Source organism: Onychomys torridus, chromosome 1 (assembly GCF_903995425.1).
Source record: "Onychomys torridus chromosome 1, mOncTor1.1, whole genome shotgun sequence".
NCBI lineage: Eukaryota > Metazoa > Chordata > Mammalia > Rodentia > Cricetidae > Onychomys > Onychomys torridus.
This window is the reverse complement of record NC_050443.1, coordinates 39,618,523-39,641,391: the sequence shown is the minus strand read 5'-3', so window position 1 is coordinate 39,641,391 and position 22,869 is coordinate 39,618,523. Positions and strand designations below refer to the sequence as shown.

The 22,869-nt window shown below is 39.9% G+C and overlaps 1 protein-coding gene across 1 annotated transcript in view; it reads right to left on the bottom strand.

Annotated features, from left to right (window-relative positions):
• Positions 1-22,559, bottom strand: part of Herc2 (HECT and RLD domain containing E3 ubiquitin protein ligase 2) — a 224,647-nt gene extending 202,088 nt beyond the window's left edge. Inside the window, exons 1-3 of the mRNA XM_036183790.1 lie at positions 22,210-22,559; positions 21,769-21,861; positions 2,867-2,981 (exon numbers count right to left, since the gene is read on the bottom strand). Coding sequence (XP_036039683.1) covers positions 2,867-2,981; positions 21,769-21,840 — 187 coding nt within the window. The 5' untranslated portion in view covers positions 21,841-21,861; positions 22,210-22,559. The remainder of the gene's footprint in view (positions 1-2,866; positions 2,982-21,768; positions 21,862-22,209) is intronic.
• Positions 22,560-22,869: the final 310 nt, after the last annotated feature.

Genomic DNA, 22,869 nt, shown 5'->3' with positions numbered 1-22,869 from the left:
ATCCAGAGTAACCCTATTATGTTTTTTCAGCTTCATTTACCAAAAAATCATACTATACAAAACCACTAGAGTGCTACATGGAGTTTTATAAATAGACCTTGGCTCCCAGGGCACACCTGATTCTTTGATAGGATCTTAAGATAAACAAGTACATTCCAGCCATGATGAAGTCACTTTTCTCCATCCATAAACTCATCACTCTTTTTGACTCAAACTGTGGGATCCAACTGGTCTTGCTGCCACCAAGAACCACACTTCTGTTAAGTCTCAATAAACTGTGCTCTCTAAAATTTTAGAGCCATCTGCCTCCCTTTCTTCCTTTTCATGTACCTATAAGCTGTGGATTTTTCTGGAACAAACACCAAATGGCAAAAGGGAACAAACTACATAGATAAAAGAGCCTCACATTCTACTTCCATACAATCAAAGTCACAGGCACCGAAACACTACACTGATGTCTTAAGAACAGATCAGTGGATGAAGGTCTAGGAGGATGAATAGAGCAACGCTGGAGTTTGGAGAGTGGTCAAACTGTATCCAGATTATGGAGGCTACAGGAATCCATCCACACATGTTAAAATGGTATTAAAGATCCTATGACTTTCTTTCACTTCTTCAGGATGGAAAAGATGTGGCAGTTAACAAGAAGCATCTCCAAACACAACTCAGGCTTTACTCTTAGGAGCACAAATCAGAATACTACAGCAAGAGCAAGATGAAGTCCCTCAAGAGCATGACCAACACTACAATAATTAGCACCAGCAGCTCACAGGGAAAGAAACTCACTTCAGAGCCTACATACTTTCTTTTGCATGACTGCGGGAATCAAAAGGTACACACAGAAGACAAATTATCCAAACACAGTAAATAAGAAATGCTGGAAAGAATATAGAGTGTAGCTCAGTGGTAGAGCATATTACTAAGCATATTTCATCCCCAGTTGTACATGCACACACATGCACGTACATACGTATACACACACACACACACACACACACACACACACACACACACACACACACACCCTTGTTGCCGAGAAGAAAAAGGCCAGGGGGTAAAATTCCTAAGGCCATGGGAAAACATAAGGGGCTATGAGCAGACCTCCTGCTGCTTGTCAGCTCATCTGAGGACCAGCTCACAACTGACTAACCTTAGGACTTTAAGACACTCCTGTCCAGTTAAGATGAGGATGTTTGTACAAACCACCCAAAGCCCTCTTTGTCCAAACCGCTAAGCCTAGGACCTAGACAGCTGCTAATGACTCAATACAGAAGGGCCCAAAAGGAGTAAAATGATTGACTGATTTCAAAGAAAACAAAATTAACAGTCCTGCCAAATACTGTGGGCTAAACTCAAAATGTTCTTCTGTTAACATTTTCTGTACATCAACCCTAACTTCTCTGGATCCTAAACACTAAAAGGCCTTACTATTTAAAACAACTTTAGTAAACTGAGTATAGCACAGCCCAGAGTGTCTGCCTAGCATGACTCATGAGTATTTGCCTAGCATGCTCAAAACCCTAGGCTTGATACAAAAAGTAAAGTTTGCTTCGTATTTGTTCCTGTAAGCTTTGGGACCAGCTAACCTGGGTCCCACAGAGAAGCAGAAACAAGACCCTACCTCAAAAATCAAGATGGAAGGAAAGAACTGACTCCTGTAGTTATTCTCTGACTTCCTCATGTATACTTGTTTTCAAACATAAACACACACACACACACACACACACACACACACACACACACACACCCTCCCTACATACACACTAATAAAGGAAAAATTTTTAATTAAAAAAACTCAAGGTAACACTATGCAGGAAGCATCTAAGGAAGCCAGGTGGTGAGAGACATCCATGGATGGACACAAGTGGTGTGATAAACAAGTTGAACCAAACAGTGAGGGAATGACTTTGCATCAATTCACTGTACATATCTCTGGGTGATTCTGTGTGTATATGGAAATTTCCACATAAATACAAGAAACAGAACTCACTATAACAGATGATGTAACCAAAAAACAGAAGCTAATAATACTTTTCCTCATACTCTTTCCTATCAACAGTATACCAATTCATTCCACAAGGAGAAAAGCCATACATTCTAAAAGTAATAATGTCTTTATATTAGAATAACACTCAACAGACTCTGCAGCAAGTCTCAACTGAGGCTTTTCAGATAGACCATCTGGAGTAGGTGCTGGCTTCCATGTCCTTTTACAGTCTTGGTGCTGATTTCAATCACCAGGCACATCAAGAACAACAAATGAGTCATGTTGAATTTTGAGCACTACAGGCTTCAACAGGATTACTATTCCCTAACAAAGGTTTAGAGAGGAATAATGTGCATCCAATCTCACCATAATCAACATCTATAGTTAGGTACAGGAAGAACTGTTTCAAAATTTAAAGGAGAAACTATTCATGATTTCCTACAAGCTATACACTAATTAACATAAACAAAAAATCTGGACAGTTTGACACATTAACTAACATCTTAGACAAAAATTACCAGAGGGTGAATAAAGTTCCAAAAACAAAGGCTCAAGTGCTCCCATTTTTAACATATTACAAAGTCTCTGTAAAATGCAATTTACACACACAAATACACCTAATTTTTAAACGGGGAGAAGATAGCCCATCGTGTAAAGACACTTATCACCACACCAGACAACCTGAGTTAAATCCACAGGACTCATGCACCAGAGAACCAATTCCCACGTTGTCCCTGATATGTACAGCATGGTACCTGTACACGTGTACACACACACACACACACACACACACACACACACAAAATTTTTAAAATTTTACTTAAAATGCAAGTATAATAGTATTTACAACATAAACAAGTATTCATTAGAAGTTTTTACCTTTTCTAGAAGGGAGCTCTCGATTTTGGGTTAACTCTGTCCCAGTGTACACAATTTCTCCATCTTTAACCATTTCATTCCACAGACCACAGAGTCCATCTCTTGTGAATGCAAGCTGGCAAAGTACAAAAAAGATCAACTTACAGAGAGATCCGTATAAATCTTTTTCATTCAAATTTTTTATTTTTTGAAAACTTCATGAGTACTCTCTCTACATCATTTCCATCCTGCCCTCCAACTCCTGTGCCCTCTCAAATTCAGGACCTCTTTTCTAACTATTACTTACATACATACAAATTACACATACCTATAGACACATATATAAAATACACACAACTTACTAAGTATCACTCATGTGTTTAGGGCTGACCTTGATAACCTGTCAGGGGTTTATCACTGAAGAAAACTGATTCTCTCATCAGACACTGATTGCCTATAGCTCTTGATCTGGGGTGGGGCCTTGTGAAATTTCCCCATCCACACTGGCATGCCAACTGGTGCTGACATTGTATAGAGCTTGGTTTAGGTAACCATACTGTTGTGTTGTTACGGGTACAGCATCCCTGTCATGTCTAGAAGACACTAGCTCACTGCCCGCACCCTGATCCTCTGGCTGTTACAATCTTTCCACCCCCTCTTCCATGATGTTCCTTAAGCCTTAGGTGAGGGTGTTATGTTCTGTCAGTTAGGGCTGGGCACTCACTCCACAGTTATTTCTCTGTAGTTACAACCAGCTGTGAATTCCTGCAATTGCCTCTGTCTGCTACCAAAAGAAACTTCTTTGGTAAGGGGTTAGAACTACTTATCTGTAGATACAAGGATAGTATTTAGAATACAGTTAAAAATTATATCAATTTAGGAGTAGGTTCACCTCTAGGGTCTATGACTTCTCCAGGCACAGGTAGTGGACTAGGGTTTACAGTATTGGGCATGAATGTCCTATTAAGCTGCCTGTAAATCCAATTAGATAGCTGGTAGTTACCCCAAAATAAAAGTGCACCTATTGCACCACTGGGGATATCTTAGAGGGCCAGTAAGAGCTACATTTTGCAGGCTTCATGGCTGGGGAGGACTACTGATTGCTTTTTTCCCTTGGAAGCTTACATAATAGCTTCTGACACTATGAGAGCCAGTTCTCACAGAGGAGGCTTTCAAGTCAGTTCTAGCTCAACTTCTCCAAGTTCTGTATCCAAAATGTATAGTGTCTTCAGCAACAAGGTTTTAAAGAATTATGGGGGAGGGGGATTCCTGGTTCTGCTTATTTTATTCAATCATTCAATAATAAAATGATGGACTACTTTATTTAAAAACAGGTAACATGTTAAAGATCATACAACAAAAATAGTAAGGTGAAAGAGCACATTATGTAACTGTGTACACTGTGCTGGCTTTCATTAGTGGATCATGTCTCTGTGGTTTTTGTTTGGTTTGGTTTTTTTATTTTTATATTTTTTATTTATTTTGGGTTTTCCAGACAGGGTTTCCCTGTATGGCTTTTATTTTTTTTGAAACAAGGCCAGCCTCCAACTCGAATTCCTTGTGGGACTACAGGAATGTATCACAACAGCAGGTCTTTACAAATTAACATGTTTCTTCCCCCCCCCCCCCCCCCCCCCCGTGCCCCTCTCCCAAGACAGGGGTTTTCTGTGTAGTCCTGGCTATCCTGGAACTCACTCTGTGGCCCAGGTTGGCCTCAAACTCAGAGATCTGCCTGCCTCTGCCTCCCAAGTGCTAGGATTAAAGGCATGTGCCGCTGCCACTGGGCTAATTCATGGATTTCTTATATTTTCATATATTATACATTCACTCTATTATACATAGTCATCTCCATACATACACTTATCACTGGTCTAGTCCTTAAGAACCCCTCCTACTTTTATATATATTTAAAAAAAAAAAAAAAAAAAAGACTCTCCAGACTACAGAAAACATACTTTGCCTTTCTGGCTTATTTTGCTCATGAACCTCAGTTCCGCTCATTTTTCTCAAAAATTATTTCAACCTTTCATTCTTAATGATTGAGAAACTGTCGTGTGTGTGTGTGTGTGTGTGTGTGTGTGTGTGTGTGTATGTGTGTGTATGTGTGTGTACATACAAGCCACATTTTCTTTACCTATTCCTCACTGATGGACACCAAAGCTGATTTTATGACCTGGCCGCTGTGACTAGAAAACAGTAAGCGTGGGTATGTAGTAGATATCTACCATATGTAGCCTTTGATTCCTTTGGGGACATTCCCTGTCATGAGGGTTCCTTTTTCCTACCAGTCACATCACCATTTAGTTCTGTACTGATGACAGCCATCCTGAAGGGAGTGAGATGTAATCTCAGTGTAATTTTGATTTATATTTGCTCATACTAAAAATGCTGACCACTTTTCTCAAGTATTTATTCCCATTTTTTCTTATGAAAGTATTCTGGTTATTCGCCTAAGCATGACTAGATTATTAGTGCTTGAGATGTTTAACTTTTTAAGTTTTTTATATATTCTGAATATTAAAATCCTGTCAGATGCATAACTGGTAAAAGTTATCTCCCATTCTGCAGGCTGCCTCTTCACTCAGGTGATTATTCCTTCACTATGAAGAAGCTCTTATTTTCGAGCAATACCATCTGTCAATTTATTATTTTCTCTGCTACTGAGGTACTACTTTTTTAATTAATTAATTGTATTATTATTTTATGTACATTGGTATTTTAATTGCATGTATGACCATATGAAGGCATCAGATCCCCTGCAACGGGAGTTACAGACGTTGTGAGCTGCCAAGTGGGTGCTGGGAATTGAACCCAAGTCTTCTGGAAGAGTAGCCAGTGCTCTTAACCACTCAATCACCACTCCAGTCCCACTGAGGTACTATTTTAAAAAATAATCCCTACGTCTGTGTTTTCAAGTATTTCCATATGTTTTCCATTAGTCCATAAAGGTAGAGAATGACTTTCAGCCTTCTCCCCATAGATACACAATCTTCCCACACCACAGGTCAAACAGACTATCTTTTCTCTGATGTATGTTTTCAGCATCTTCCTGGAAAATCAGATAGGTGTCTACGTATCTGGCTCCTCTGCTTTATTCTAACTGTCTAGCTTTGTGGTATTTGTCTTACTATCACTATATAGTATAACATGAATTAAATATTGGTACTTCCAGAATTGCTCTTTTCCCTCAAGATAGCTTTGGGTATTCACTATACTAAATTTCATGTAATATGCAAAAGAGGGGTAGGGACATACATTCATACATATGCTCTGAAAAGATAAACCAAAAATAAGTAATAGTGATTATATATGAGGAGACACAGTTAGAACATGGAGGAAACGGGGAATAGAAAAAAGCAGTATGTGAGTATTCCTTATATGTGTAAAACATAAATTGTTCCCATCCTCAAAAATTCAAGCTTTGGGGCTAGAAAACTGGCTCAGCAACTTAGGAACACTGGCTGCTTTTCCTGAGGACCCAGGTTGGATTCCCAGCACCCACACAGCAGCTTATAGGCTTGCATGTGATGCAGATATACATGCAGACATAACACTCATACACATAAAATAAACATTTTTAATTGAAGTTATAGAATAATAAAAATGCAAAACCTATAGCTGGAAATAAGCAAAATAACCCAGGGTTATTTTTTAAAAAATGCTTTTGAGCTGAACAAAAACAACAAACATGCTAATATGGATGGAAAAAGCCCACACGGCCTCAACCCTATACAAAGAACTACAGGCAACTAAGAAAGGCTGAGAATGGGAGAAACAGTCTTTCCAGGGCAGACCACACCAACCGGTTATCCAATACCAAGTGGTCAGCCCTGAAAATACACATGCAAGTACCACTATATAGACTAAGCAGGCTACATAAGACTAGGAATGTGTGTGAGTATATATATGTATATGCATAATATATGTATGTAACAACAACTCATGAAAAACAGGCCATGAATCTGAAAGACAGCAAACAGGTTTGGAGGAGGAAAGAGGAGATGATACAATTATATTATAATCACAAAACTAAAATTAAAAAATGTTTTTCAAGGGACTGTTTAAGCTTCATATGATTAGAATATAGTCTAAGGAGAAAAAAAATCTGTGTGTGTGTGTGTGTGTGTGTGTACACATGTGTGTGGTTTTGTTCAAGACAGGGTTTCTCTGTGTAACAGCCTGGCTGTCCTGGAACTCGCTTTGTAGACCAGGCTGGCCTCAAACTCAGAGATTCTCCTTCCTCTGCCTCTTCTGCAATTAAAGGCTTGAACCACTACACCTGGAGAGAAAAAAATCTCAAATCTCATGTATTGATCATTTTTATAACCTTAATTAACACAGATAGTATCATTTAAAAGCAATTCCGCAGGGCAGTGGTGGCGCATGCCTGTAAATCCCAGCACTCGGGAGGCAGAGGGGGGTGGATCTCTGTGAGTTTGAGGCCAGCCTGGTCTACAGAGATAGTCCAGGACAGGCTCCAAAGCTACAGAGAAACCCTGTCTCGCAAAAAAAAAAAAAAAAAAAAAAAAGGCAATTCCATGTGTGTTATTTGATAAAGTAATGTCCACATGATAAAAACCTGTTTATGATTAAGTACATTAATGTTACCAGAAACTAAAGTGTTAAATGTTAAAAAAAAAAAAGTAAAGAACATTTTTAAGCAATCTAGATTAGAATCTCACCAAAAATTTATCTTTAAAATATATTTGTTTTATGTATGGAACAACTTTAACTTGAAAAACAGCAATATTCCTGCACTGAGTACCAAGATATTGGCCCCAAAGCACCATTTCCCACTAAAAGGAACCAGGGCTCTTAGAGAAAGGCTAATTCTGGAATCAATGTAAGCAATACAATATGAGCTACAATATGAGCATGCCATGCTCTACTTTCTTAAAAAAGTGGTGGGGAGGAGACCAGGTGTAGAGGTGCACACCTTTAATCCCAGCAATCAAAAGAAGAGGGAGGCAGATCTCTGAGTTTGATGCTAACCTGGTCTACAAAGCAGGTCCCAAGAAAGCCAGAGCTAGAGAAACCCTGTCTCAAAAAAAAAAAAAAAAAAAAATGAATAAATGAATGAATGAATTTGCACAAAAACTAATGAAGACAAGATTCCTGTCAAAGCTAAGAACAATTCTGGGTATCACCAATACATAACTAATGTAATAGACAACAGTAAATTCAATCACATATAATGACATTCAAGGGAAAAGAACAAAAAATAAAAAACACCCTAGTTTGTCCACATCTGTTGAAGAAAAAGGATTCCCAGAGTTATGAAACAGGAAAAGGAGACATTGGAAATACCCTGAGGAGGTATGCACTCTGAAAACTGCAGTATGAGAGAAGCCATCTTTTCTACTATAGATGCACTTTAAAAGACTTACTTCATCCCACGTGTAATCCTGTAAGGCCAGCACTCAGGAGGCAGAGGCTTATATAAGGATACTGCAAGTTTGAGGCCATCACTACTTAGTGAGTCCCATGCCAGCCATGACTACATAACGAAACACTGACTTACCAAAAAAAAAAAAAAAAAAAAAAGAAAGAAAAATAAGAAAAAGACAGAAAAAAAGAAAAAGAAAGAAGGGAGAGGGAGGGAAGGAAGGAGGGAGGAAAGAAGGGGTGAAAAGTAGAAGGGAGATGGAGGAGGGCAGAGAGGAACAGACTTCTATTTGTCCATTTTCTTTTTTTTTTTTATTCATTTTACTATGTATCTGTGAATGCTTTGCCTGCTTGTATGTATCTGCACCATGTGCATACAGTGCCTACAGTGGCCAGAAGAAAGTGCTGAACTCTCTGGAACTGGAGCTAGAGACAGTTGTATGTGGACATATAGGCGCTAGGAACTAAACCCACATGTCCTCCACAAAAGCAGCAAGTGCTCTCAACCACTGAGCCATCTCTCTAACCCATCTGTCTACCTTCTAATAGTCAGGGCTTTTTTTTTAAAACACAATTCTACTATCTCATTCCTTGGCAGGTACCATCCTCATGAATCACCCACTACCTTCAATAGCAGTTTCTTTAAAATAAATTAAGCACAAAAGGATATCATGTATACCCCTCATTCCTGAATTCTTCTACACTTTTTTATGTATACAGGCATGAATTTGCATAAATTTATGTTTACATCACATGTGTTGGAACCCACAGAGGCAGAAGAGGGCATAGTATCCCCCAGACCTGGAGTTGCACACAGTTTGGGGCCACTTGGTGGTGCTAGGAACCAAACCCAGGTCTCCTGCAAGAGCAGTGACGGCTTTTAACTGCTGAGCCATCTCCAGCCCTGAATTCTTCTATACTTTCTCTCCAGTTCTTCAGAGTTCTTTCCCATCTAATCTATATAAGTAAATATTCAGATATTACTTTTATAAAATTATTCACAATAAGCAACAAAAGGAGATAAAATGGTCCCCAAAATTCTGGTCCTCTGTGCTATACATTCATCTTGTGTTCTCTTCTGACAAACTACACACAAGACCCATAAATGTGTGTCATGGGGCTGGAGAGATAGCTCAGGGGTTAAGACCACTGGCTACTCTTCTAGAGGTCCTAAGTTCAATTCCCAGCAACCACATGGTGGCTCACAACCATCTATAACAGGATCTGATGCCCTCTTCTGGCAAGCAGGTATACATGCAGAGCACTCATACATAAAATAAAAATAAATTAAAAACAAGACCTACCAATGGAATCCAGTCTGCACCACAGTGCAAATGGCTACAGACAAAGAGGCCAGGTCTTAAGGCTCAGGTGTGCTATGTTACAGGAGTTACATGCAACTTTCATGCTCATATCTCAAGGGAACCCAGGAGCCTTTCCACATAATTATAATTATAAAGGAGGGAGGAAAAAAGAAGAAACTATGAAAACATAAAGTAAGAGTCAGAGTCAAGAGCCAATCAATCAAGACAAGGAATATATTATGATTCTTTCAGTGGTCAGATGAGGAACAAAAAGTGAGGAAAGGCAGAGAAAAAAAACAGGAGTGAGAATGAGTTCAGTTTTAACTGTGGAAATTTATACTAATACTATGGTTTAAGTAAGTGTCCCTCAGGGTTCACAGTTGCAGCTTGATCCTCAGAGGGCTACTATTGGAGAAAGAACTAGAGTGATTGTTCTGGCTCAACTTGACCCAGGCTAGAGTCATCTGAGAGGGGGAACCCCAATGGAGAAAATGCCTCCATAAGATGGGGATGTAGGCAGGCAAGCCTGTAGAGCACTTCCTTGATTAGTAATTGATGAGGAGGGCCCAGCCCATTGTAAGTGGTGACCTCCCTGGACTGGTGGTCCTGGGTTCTGTAAAAAAGCAGGCTGCACAAGCTTACAGGGAGCATGACTTCTGCATGTTCCTGCCCTGCTTGAGTATTTGTCCTGACTTCCTTCAATGAAGAACAGTGATATGAAAGTGTAATAAGTAAATAAGTATCCAAATAAATCCTTTCCTTTCCAACTTGCTTTTGGTCATGGTGTTTTATCACAGAAAAAGAAACCCTAACTAGGACAGTGATCCTTACTTAGGTCATCTAAGTCCCCTCAAAGGGAGCTGTGGAACCCCAAGCTATGTGTCTTGCCTTCTGCTTTTTGGCTAATATGATGATCAATTTTGCTATACTACATGCTACCACTGTGATGTGCAGAAAAAAGGATCAGTCATGAACTAGAATCTTCAAAGCTATTAGCCTAAATAAACTTTTTCTCAATGAGTAAATTACTATCAACAACTCTCCCTACTAATATGTCACAAACATAAACCTAGATCTTAGCAGAGATTCCAGGAGAGAAGAATTAACAGCAAGTGAGTTATTTATGATGGATTACAAGAAATGCCAACATCCCAAGAGAGATGATGGACCACCATGCTAGGCCCCAACTGCACTTTAGGATGGCCACAGATCAGCTGGTATCCACATATCAGTGTTTTGGAATACAGCCTAGATTAAGGGACACTGGTATTCTAGTGAATTTTTAAAAATGTGGGCTGGGAATGGAGCTAAATTGAGAGAACAATTGCTTAGCATTTATGAAGCCCTAGGTTCAATCCCCAATACTGCATAAATCAGGTATGGTGATGTATGCCTACAATTCCAGCACTCAGAAGGTACAAAACAGGATATCAGAAGTTCAAGGTCATCCTCAGCTACACAGCAAGTTGGGGAGGATAGCTTCAAATAACAAAACAGCAAAAAAGATGAAACATTTAAACAATTACAGACTAAGCCAGCCAAACATTTAAAGACTAAGCCAGCCACATCCTTAATCTGAGCACTCGGGAGGCAGAGGCAGGCAGATCTCTGTGAGTTCAAGGCCAGCCTGGACTACAAAGCAAGTTCCAGGACAGCTCTAAAGAAACTGTCTCAAAAAAAAAAAAAAAAAAAGACTAAGCCAAGGGAGATGCTACATTTACAAGAAAGGAAGGGAGAGAAGGAAGGAATAAATAAATCAGTCCATTCTTTAATCACCTGGCTTGTGTAGGACTGTTACGTTACTTTGCTGTTGCTGTGACAAAACACCATGACCAAAAGTGACTTATGGAAGAGCTTTATTTTGCCTTGGGAAAGAAAGTCTATAATGAGGTGGGGCATGAGAGCAGGCAGTGGGAGCAGGAAGCTGAGCAATCATATTTTATTTAATAAATATCCTATTGAGAAGCATTTGCATAATTTCTAATTGTTTGATACTGTAAAGCATACTGTAGTAAAACTCTTTATTCTGGCTCTATAACAAAATAATGTCACCACTAGATACAGTGACACAGTTGAGTAAACCACAAACAGAAAGAAAGAACTGGAAGTGGGATGAGGCTATAAACTCACAAAGCCCATCCCTATGGAAGTACTTCTCCAGCAAGGCTTCACCTAAAGATTCCATATTCTCTTCAAAGTGTACCAACCAACTAGGGACCAAGTGTCCAAATATGTAAGCCTATGAAGGACATTTCTCATTCAAACCACCACCACAATTCTGCAGCAATTTTTCAGAACTGAAATTTTCCATCCAGAAAGGAAGAGGGGGCAGCTCATAAGACTGATTAAGTAAACAACTTATAAGTTTCAGAAAGTCCTTGAAACTAACAAGATTTACAAGAACCCTCCTTGAGATTATGGAAGTAGTAAACAGATGTCTAGAGAGGAAACTGTCAAATCTATCAAGCCACCTGCAAACTATCCACAGAGCTCCAGAGTTACTTTCCATGAGTCCCCACTCAGGCAGAGGCAGACCTGTAGTAATGCAGCAGCCTTTGAGTCACCCATGGTCTATAAAACAGAGTTCACCGTGTTGGATTTTGGTAGGAAAGTTACTTTGTTCTGTCACCAGTTCCCTATGTGGGCTAAAGAGATGTGTTTTGGCATCTCCCTAGGAAGAGCAAGGGACAGAAGCTGTGTACATGGCAAATAATCTTGGAAAGCACAGACTGGACATCTTGAGGAACACAATGTGAAGGGTCACAGGACATGAAGCATGGGCTCAAGCAACAGAACCCAACTGCAATGGTGAGAGCATCCACCAACCAAGCATCAGGCAGAGTCTTAAGAAGGGAAATGCCTCAGTGATGAAGACAAATTATCTAAGAGTGAAGACTTTATAGATCAACCTAACTAAGCATTAAGATAGAGCTTAGAAAGCAAACTGATCTCAAGCAATTTACATGTATGCCAAAGCAAAACTCATCCTCACTTTTTTATTTTCATATACACCTAGACCATACCCTCACACTCCCCAACCTTTGTTTATCTCTTTAAAAAAATAAATAACTAAACTAAAACTAAATCCACAACCAGGTACTATAATGCATGCCTGTTCTCCCAGACATTCAGAAGGCTGAAGTAGTTTTATCAAAAAATTATAAAGTCAACCTGGGAAACACAGTGTTACTCCATCTCAAAAAGAAAGATGTAAAACAAAACTCAGCATAAAATAGTATATTTATAACATTCAACATTTAATCACATTTTAGCAAACACACATCAACCTATAGCTAGAATAACTAACTAATCAATGCAAATGCCAGAATCATTCAAGAGATTGGTATGAATGATTGATTCAGGAAAAAATAAGCATTAAAAGCTCTATAAGAAGAACTCAAATGGAGTGATGCCAAATACTACAGTAAGAATTCAATTGTACAATGCTATCCCAGTCTTTGCTCCTATCCCCTAAACACATAGCAGTCGAGGCAGACCCTCCCATGACCACACCAGGCCACTAGTTCTGTGTGAATCTACAGTCATGTGATATCAAAAAACTTCCTCTTTCTACTCATTCGTGAGAAGCCAGGAGAAATCTTCCTGAGGTATTTTCTAAATCCAGGCTGATCTCACATATGACAGACAAGCACTCTACCACTACCACTGAGCTCTGTATCTCTAGCATTCCCAGCCTTTCCTCTCTTCCCCACCCTCCTACCCCACTTTGAAATTTTGAGGTAGTACCTTACTGATGTACTCAGGCTGACCTCAAACTCTTTTTCTTGCACCAGGAAGGACTTGAACTTACAACCCTGCTGCTCCAGCTTCCCAAAAAGCCAGAGTTATAAGCTTGTCTCACCAATTTGTCCTTTTTACCTGAGTTTGCTTCCCTACACTTATATGTCAGGTAGTACACAATTACCTTTAACTCCAGCCTGGGGATCAAATGCACTCTGAGAGAACCCACACACTCCTGCCATACACTAACTCAGACACATACATAAAAATAAGAATAACTGCCAGCAGGTGGTGGCGCACGCCTTTAATCCCAGCACTCGGGAGGCAGAGCCAGGCGGATCTCTGTGGATCTCTGTGAAACAAGGCCAGCTTGATCTACAGAGTGAGATCCAGGACAGGCACCAAAACTACACGGAGAAACCCTGTCTCAAAAAACAAAAACAAAAACAAAAAAAAAAGAACAATTATTTTTGAACTAAAAAAGACTAAGAACATTTACAAAGCCCAAATAATCAAAAGCATCAATTAAAAAGCCACACTATCAACAAAAACTATTATAACAAATCACTATCAACTATTTTACATTGCATAAAACTGAAGAATTTGAGTAGTTGATAGGAGTTTTTTAATCAAGTCTCAAAATATTTACAACAAAAATGAAAACACAAAGAACTCCAGGAGAAAACAACTGCAATTTCCTTACTTCTTCACACTCTGCATACACCTCCACAAAGGAATACATCCTACCTCACTAGATGACCTAGAATCATACCTGGGCTCCATGAATCCATGCACTCCGAAAGGTAAAATCTGCTTCCTGTTATCTTTGCAGTTCATTAACAGTCCACCTTGACTGGATTCTGGGCTTGACATTGGTTTTTTTTGGGCTTGACATTGGTTTTTTTGTTTGGTTAGTTGGTTTTGAAGATCTAACTACCTTGGCCTCCCAAGTGCTTAGATTAAAAGCACGCACCACCATGCCTACCTAGCCTTGACATTGTTTTTTGTTTGGTTTGTTGTTGTTGTTGTTGTTGTTGTTGTTTTCTGGCAAACCTGATTAGATATAGGATCCAACCTTTTACAATTCAATGGTTCACACTAAACAATGACTGGATAGCTCTTTTATTTTTTTCTAGTACTGCTCACATTACATATCACATGATATCTGCTTAGCTATCAATCCAACTTAACTATTGGCACCTTCTGGACAGGAGCTGTTTTTCATCCTACCTCCATAATATTTAACATATCGATTGGGAACATTTTCAAGAAATATTTACAGAATAGAAAGTCAATTTTTCAGTGTTTTTCAAAAAATATCTTAATCCATGTGTTATATTACCTTCCTGCCTTAGTATAATGTTCAAACAGCTCTGACCACGCACCCATAAAAAAATGACAGACCATTGTGCTGGTTGATTTTTAATACCCTAACACAAACAGGGATTCATCTGAGAAGAGAAAAGCCTGTTGGGCATCTTCTTAGTAGTAATTGATGCGGGAGGTCCCAGCCCATTGTGGGTGATGTGATCCCTAGGCAGGTGGTCTTGGGTTATATAAGAAAGCAGGCTGAGCAAGCCACAGGAAACAAGCCAGTACACAGAATTCATCCATGGTCTCTGCTTAGTTCCTGCCTCCAGACTCCTGCCATGACTTCCCTGGATAATGGACTACAAACTGTAATCCTTTCCAACCCCAAGTTGATTTCAGTCATGGTGTCTTATTACAACAGAAATCCAAACTAAGACAGATATTGGGGGCTGGAGAGATGGCTCAGTGGTTAAGAGCATTGGCTGCTCTTCCAGAGAACCTATGTTCAATTCCGAGCACCCATATGGTAGCTCATAATTGTCAGTAACTCCAGTTCCAAGGGAATCTAACACTCTCACACAGACACATATATAAACAAAACACCAATATAATTAATTAATTAATTAGTTAGTTAGTTATATTTAAAAAATGAGAGAAAAAAAAAAAAGGACAGAAATTGGTACCAGAAGTGGGGCACTGGTATGATAGACTTAATCATGTGTTTTGTGGAGGATTATGGTAACATTTTAGAATCTGGGACTGGAAAAGCCATTGAATATTTGGCTGCTCTGTTAAAGCTTGGAAGATTAAGATGTTGAAAGCAATGCAGACAATGGAAGCCTAGCTTGAGAAGTTTCAGAAATAAGCAAAACTCTGACAGGGCTATTTTTATAATAAAGTATTAAGAATTTGTGAATCTAGTCAGCTAGAGTTGAGAAACTGACTACAATTCAGAGACTCGAACTACCAGAGTGAAATCTTTGCATTGCTGGGACACTACTGGGTGTTGGTCAGCTGGAGCTAAACACTAGCAATGATTAAGAAAAAACTAGCATCACTGAAGTGAAATCTTCTGGGAAGTGTTTCCTCAAGGTCAGCACACAGAGCTGTGGTCAAGAAGTAGCTAAGGTACCTCATACTGGCAGCTGATCTTAGTAATATGTAAGAGTCTCCCACATGGTACTGATTTTGAAGGCATGTGGCATTGTCAGAGAGAACCACTGGTAAAGGTGTGCCCTCAATAGCAGTGAAAACCCCAGAACTGAAGGAGTCAGGAAGAGGCTGAAGCTTGGCATCATGTGGCAGGGTTACAGTCCCTGAAGAGAACCCAGGAGATGCTATTGATGAAGGTGCAGCCCAGTTACAGTAAAGAACTAAGAATTTGAGATGCCAATACCAGGGAATGGCCACCACGAATAGCAGCAGCTGTGGAATGGAGCCAGCCTGAGGCTAAGAGGAGCTGTTTGTACAGTGGATGGCAGAGCCAGAGAAGCACCTTCACCAAGCCCTTTGGTGCCTACAAGATCATGTGTTCCAAAATTGGGACACTGACTTCACACTGCTGAACTTTGGGTTTGCTTTATCTGACTGAGACTATGCCCTGGCTCTTCCTACTTGGAATTAGAAAGAATGTCACTTGTTTTGTTTTGTTTTACACAAGTTAAAAAGACAAACATGCAGCTGGGAGGCAGTGATACATACACACCTTTAATCCCAGCCCTCGGGAGGCAGAGACAGGTGGATCTCTGTGAGTTCAAGGCCAGCCTGGTATACAAAGTAAATTCCATGACAGCTAGGAATGTTACACAGAGAAACCCTATCTTGGAAAAATAATGATGATGATGATAATGATGATGAAAACAGGGCATAAGAGCGTGTAATCACTCGAAAACATTTAAATGAACTAAAGAACAAAGATGAAGGCCAGAAAGGGAAAGTATAATACACAGAGATTATCTGTACATTAACATAATATACATAATTATTGTAAGGGGATGCATGAATACTAAAGTTATAAATTCTAAACTGGAAGACAACATGTAACTTTAAAATCAGTTATGGTATTCTAATTAACCATATGCTGAAAGTTACACAAAAATACATATTGCTTTTCTTTCCATTCCTATTCTATTTCTTTAGCGGAACAAGGCTTGGTCTGTTGAACCTTGGTCTGAGATTACCATTTAATGGAAACATAATGTGAGGCACTATCTTTTGGTTATGTTCTTAAACTGGAACAGTAGAGTCAAGTTTCTATTTGAAGATTTTTTTAGTAACAGCATAGAAACACCTAAGTTAATAACTGCATAATGCCTCGAATCAACCCAACAAAATGTCATCTATAAAAATAGCAAACCCTCATTTTCATTATGGAATTCTATTAACAATACTATTCTACTCAGGCAATTATACTTAGATGACAGGGAAAGGTAATCACAAAAACATCAAGTTACCTACATTTACCACATTCTTTTATTTCAGCATATCAGCAACCATTTGGATAATTAGCCAAAACCTAAGAATAGCATTCATTAGTTGTCCATACTTACACACCTTTTGACCTACTGATATATCTAGGCATAATATGATAATGTTTATATTCAATATTTAATTGAATATAAATTTTAAGCTTAATTATTTTAAATTAATGACTATATGCCAAATACAGACAATTAAATGATCCAGAATTTAACTACTGATGTAACAAAAAAACTGTGAAGGCATTATGCTAAGTGAACAAAGCTGCTCTCGGAAAAAACGTGCACCATATGATAATCCCAAAATAACAACTCTATAGAACAGATCGGTTCTCAGTGCCAGAGACTGCAGACTGTGGTAAAAGTGATTCAAGGGGTAGCACTGAGTAGCTCACTCTGGTGGTAATAGTTACATGAGCTGACATTAGGACAGAATGGCACAGAACTGTGCACAGAAACTAACATGCAAATCTACTGATTCTGATATTCGACCACAGTTAAATAAAGTATAACCAGTGGGAGCATCTGGTTCAATGGAACACACTGATCTTAATATTTTCTTGGCAACTTTCTGAGTCTATCACTATTTTCAAAATTAAAAAGTTTAAAAAGAAGCTTCATGCATATCTAATTCCATGTGCCATTTCAAAGAATCCTTAAATAGAAAATTCCTGAGTGCAGCTTATGCAAGAAAGAGCAACAAACTTCTATTCTGGACTCATGCTCAAAGACATGCCCTTAGCCTTTCATCAAGATTAACCAAAAGAAAAAAAAAGTTTTAAGAAAAAAACTTTGAAAGTATAATGTACTATGTCCTTTATGTAATTTCCTTTTTAGTTTACTGAAAAACAACAATCACATCAGATAAACAGTAATATGGCCACACATTTCAGCCCTTTATTATATTGTAATGAAGAAAGGTAGGTACCTCACTAAATCTACATAAAAATTAGGAATGCTAAACAGTGAAGTATGGAGAGGTTTTTAGCATGTATACATGTGCTTGAATGTGTATGGGTGAATTAGTGTGCAAATACACATACAAATGTGTCTGGAGGCCAGAAACTGAGATCATTGATCCCTTATTTCCTGACACAGAATTCTCACTTGAATTCTCAGCTAGTCTAACTATTGAGCTTGTCTCAGGAATCCCTATCTTTGCCCTTCAGCACTGAGATAACAAGAGGGCTACGCCAGCCACCGTGTGTGATAAAAGTCACACATGCACAGCAAGCTCTTTTCTGAGCCAGCTCCCCAGCCCACAATGCTGTGTGTGTGTGTGTGTGTGTGTGTGTGTGTGTGTGTGCGCCTGTGCGTGTGCGTGTGTGTGTGTGTGTGTGTGTGTGTGTGTGTGTGTGTGTGTGTGTGTGTGTGTGTGTGTGTGAGAGAGAGAGAGAGAGAGAGAGAGAGAGAGAGAGAGAGAGAGGGAGGGGAAGCCAGATGGGTACTTGGCCTACAATGGACACTACATTAAAAACTGCTGGTTGCAAAGAACTAGGCTTAACACGTTAATATCCACAGTAAAGTAGCCAAGGATCAATGTTTATTATATACATCTTAAAATTCTTCATACTTCAAAACATTACCTTTCTAAAGTTACTAATTTTGGGGGGCGTATTTCCAACAAAATAAGCTTATAAAAATTATAAAAATAAACTTCCTAAAATGTACATATATACTCACATATATATGTCTTTCCCACATTACTATTTACTAACTATATGTGAATGCAAAAGCCTAGGTAGGCAATAAGGAAATTCTCAACCAAGGAGAACAGCACACATTCTACTTCCACCACCACCCTCCACCTCCCACACAAAAGGTAAAGTCTGCCAGCATAAGATGAATATGTGCAATGCAGGTCTGCCAGGATCCCAAAAAGTGACACTGTGTCTAAGCCTCAGGGAAGAACAACATGCATTCCTCATATTTTTTTTTTTTTTTCAAGAAGGGGTTTCTTTGTGTAGTTCTGGCTGTCCTGGAACTAGCTCTGTAGACCAGGCTGGCCTAGAACTCACAGAGATCCACATACCTCTGCCTCCCAAGTACTAGGATTAAAGGTGTGCGCCACCACTGCCCAACCTGCATTCCTCATATTTAATAAGCAATGCTACAATGCTACAGAAACTGCACAATCACTTTTCCATGCTATTTACATCTATATTACCAAACACATTTTTCTCTGATGTATAACCAAAACCTATTCATTTGTTCTTAGGAGACAGTGGGAAGACTTGTTTAAATAAATAAATAAATAAATAAATAAATAAATAAATAAATGAATGAATGAATGAATAAAAATTTCAGTGTCTAAAAAGGGCCAAATACTAGTATCACACTGAATAAATACATAAGGTAAAATGTACTCTGATATGAATGGAGCTTCATGTTCTATATATCTGACTCTTCAAAGACAATCAGTATATTATTAAGCTGATTTCAGATGAAAATACTACAACTCATATTTGGCAGTTATTCAGTGGTGATTGCTAAGGGGAAAAAACAACTCCATTAGGTAAAGGGAGCTGATTCTGTTTTTGTTTGATGTGGTTTTTTGGGGTATGGTTTTAGGTTTGGTTTTTCTGCATTGATGACAATCTAAACCAAGGCCTTGAACACACTAGGAATCCACTCTACCAGTCCTTAGTATAGTTTCTTCATATGTAAACCACAAAAATCAAATCTTAAAACATTTGTCTTGGGTGAGGAGTTGACTGAGCAAAGTAAAAGCCATTGCTGAGAAGCCTGACAACCTGAGTTCAGGTACTTGGAACTCATATAAAAGCCAACTTCAGCAGAGCATGTCTGTAATCTCAGTATTCCTACAGGAGGACAGGAGGCAGAGAGAGAATTTCCCCCAGAAGCACACAGGCCAGCTGGCCTGGCCTACACAGAGCAGCAAGTGAGAGAGACCCTGCTACAAACAATGTAGAAGTTCAGGATCGACACTGACATTGTCCTCTAACCTCTACACATGTGGGTGGCACATGTGTGTGCTTATACATGAGCACACTGACATGTATTATATACACACACAAACAAATAAAATTTAAATGATTTTTAAAGTTTATCTGACTCTCAGTATTTCAGAAATAAGAAACTACTTATTTCAAACCTCTCTAACCTGCTTATAAAAGACAAAAGAAAGCAGACAGGAACAGCTAAACAAGGGGCATTTGAACAAGAAACAAAGCCAAAGGATAAGAAGTAACAACAAAGCCCTCACGCCTCCTTAGCTCAGTCCTATCTAGCATCACACCACGAATAACAAACTATGTCATCTCCAATAGTCATTTACAACAACAGTCCTCAGCCCTTGGTCTCCTATCTATTGGCACTCAGTGTTTAAAGGGAAGAGGAAATCAGAAAGAAGCAATAACACTTGATTATAAAACTCCATGATCAAAGGCGGCTTCCACTGCCTTACAGTCAGGAATGCTACATAATGAGCAATAAGTAAGACTGTTCTAAAAAGTCAATTATTTGACGAAAATTTAACGTGGTTAGCCCCCAAAGGAAGGAAAGAACACACAGACAATACAGAAACATTTCAGACACTTTTCATGCTGGTGATATGGAAGTCAAAAAGTACTCTTCTAAACAATTGATAAACAACAAGTAGCTTAAAGGAATCACCTACAAAAATTTTGTGACCATTTATTTCATAATTTCCTGACACATTTGTAATTTTTTTTTTTTTTTTTTTTTTTTTGGTTTTTCGAGACAGGGTTTCTCCATTTAGTCCATTTAGTTTTGGTTGCTGTCCTGGATCTCACTCTGTAGACCAAGCTGGCCTCAAACTCACAGAGCTCTGCCTGGCTCTGCCTCCTGAGTGCAGGGATTAAAGGTGTGTGCCACCACCAACTAGTGTAATTACTTTATTAAACATTACAGTCATAGGCCAGCATTCTGTTTCTCATGTTCCAGGTGCAAAAATCTGAACATTTCTCTTAGTTACAGCTGTAATATATACAAAACCAATAGCTCAACTAAACTTTCATTTCTCCTGAAAGACAAACACAAAATTGCAGAATTACAATTTACTACATATCACTTCACTGCTTCCCTCATAGTTAACAATCATCTCCAAAAGTATCAGTAAGAAACAAACATCAGCAGGCAAGGTGGCACATGCCTTAATCCCAACACTCAGGAGGCAGAGGACAGTCAGCAACGGTCATATGCATAGTGAGACCCTGTCTCAAAATAAGAGAAAAAAAAAGTAACTAACAACAGTCAAGTCTTGATTAAGAGTGCTGGCAGGCGCTGGAATGGAGTTTAGCTGGAAAAGCACTTGCCTAACTGTACTACATAAACCCAGCAAGGTGGCACAGGCCTGCAATGCTAGCACTCCAGAGGTGGAAGCAAAAGCATCAGATTTCAGGTCATCCTCACCTACATGGAGGAGTTCAAGGCCAGCCTGGGAATATGAAACTGTCTTTAAAAAAAGACTCCTGCATAAAAATTGAAGAATTGCATCACTAGATCTTGAGTTTCTTGCACTTACAAATAACTTTAATTAAAACACAATCACACAGCACCTACCGCAACAGTCATAATAAATGTTACACTGTAAGTTATAAGAAATAGCCCTTCTAAGACAAGATCTAGTTGCTATCCACTCACATATTCTACTTAATCAAAAATTTTGTAAAGAGAAGAACACACAAAGAAAAAAAAGAAAAAAAAAAAAAGTCAACCCCACCTGGATATCTGTTTTCAACCATTTGGAATCAAGTCGAGCCTGGGCAGCCAAACAGAAAGACTCAGAAGGCATGTTTCCTCTGAGTGGTCAGGCCTGCAAGTCAAACAGAAACGTTGGACACCTAAAGCTTTTTTAAACTGTTATTTACACCGTTCTGCAGAGACAGTGAGGTAAAAAGAGGGGAGGAGGAGAGTTGGGGGGAGGGGACCAGAGGATGAGAGATGAGAGGGAAAGCTGGACCACGAATGGGAGGAGAAGGGGAAATACCACTTCCAATAGAGGCAGAGTCGCTGGGATTTCCCAATAGGTTGGCCAGACCTAGAGTGGTCACGGGCGACCACTACACAATGTCATCCCACTCCCTTAAATCCAAAAGGGGCGCGCGCGCACACACACACACAAACACCCAAACACACGCGCGCGCGCGACAGAAAAACTCACTATCGCAACGACGAATGACACCAGTGTGCATCAGCCGCTTTACCTACAGCAGTCCGGAGTGCGGGAAATAAACAAAAGTCATGTCTGCAGACAGAGCTACAATAATCGCCTGAATACTAAAGAGACTGCGCGGCCTCCAAAGCGCACAGGCCCTAGTTCCTCCGCGCCAACGCCCGCCTTCCGCCCGCCGCTCTCCGGGCCCCGCTCTCCCGGACCTGGCGCCGCCTGTCGTCGGCCCCTCCGCCCTCCTTCGGCCCCGCTCGGACAGACCTGGCGCCGCCCGCTCCGCCAGCCGGCTGCGGGAACACTCCCTGCAGGAGCCGGCCGGCGCTAGCGACCCAGTCTGCGGCCAGAAGCGCAGGCTGACGCATGACTGCGTCCGCCCAATAGCGCGAGGCTAGCGACGGCTTCAGCCAATGGACAAGCGGCGTCGCGCGGCCCGCCCCACTTCCGCTTCCTGCAGCACGACTCATCTTCCTTCTAGAGACTCACCCGCTTGGCGAGAGCCAACCGCAGACGCCGGAAGGCGGGACTTTTGCGCACGCACGCACGCCTGCTTGCTCCCTCCCCGTTCTCGGGCCGCTCGCTGTGTTTCCAGAGACCCGAAGTTGGTAGGGCATTTCCAGCACATCGAGACTCACGAGGGTCCGTGGGCTGCGC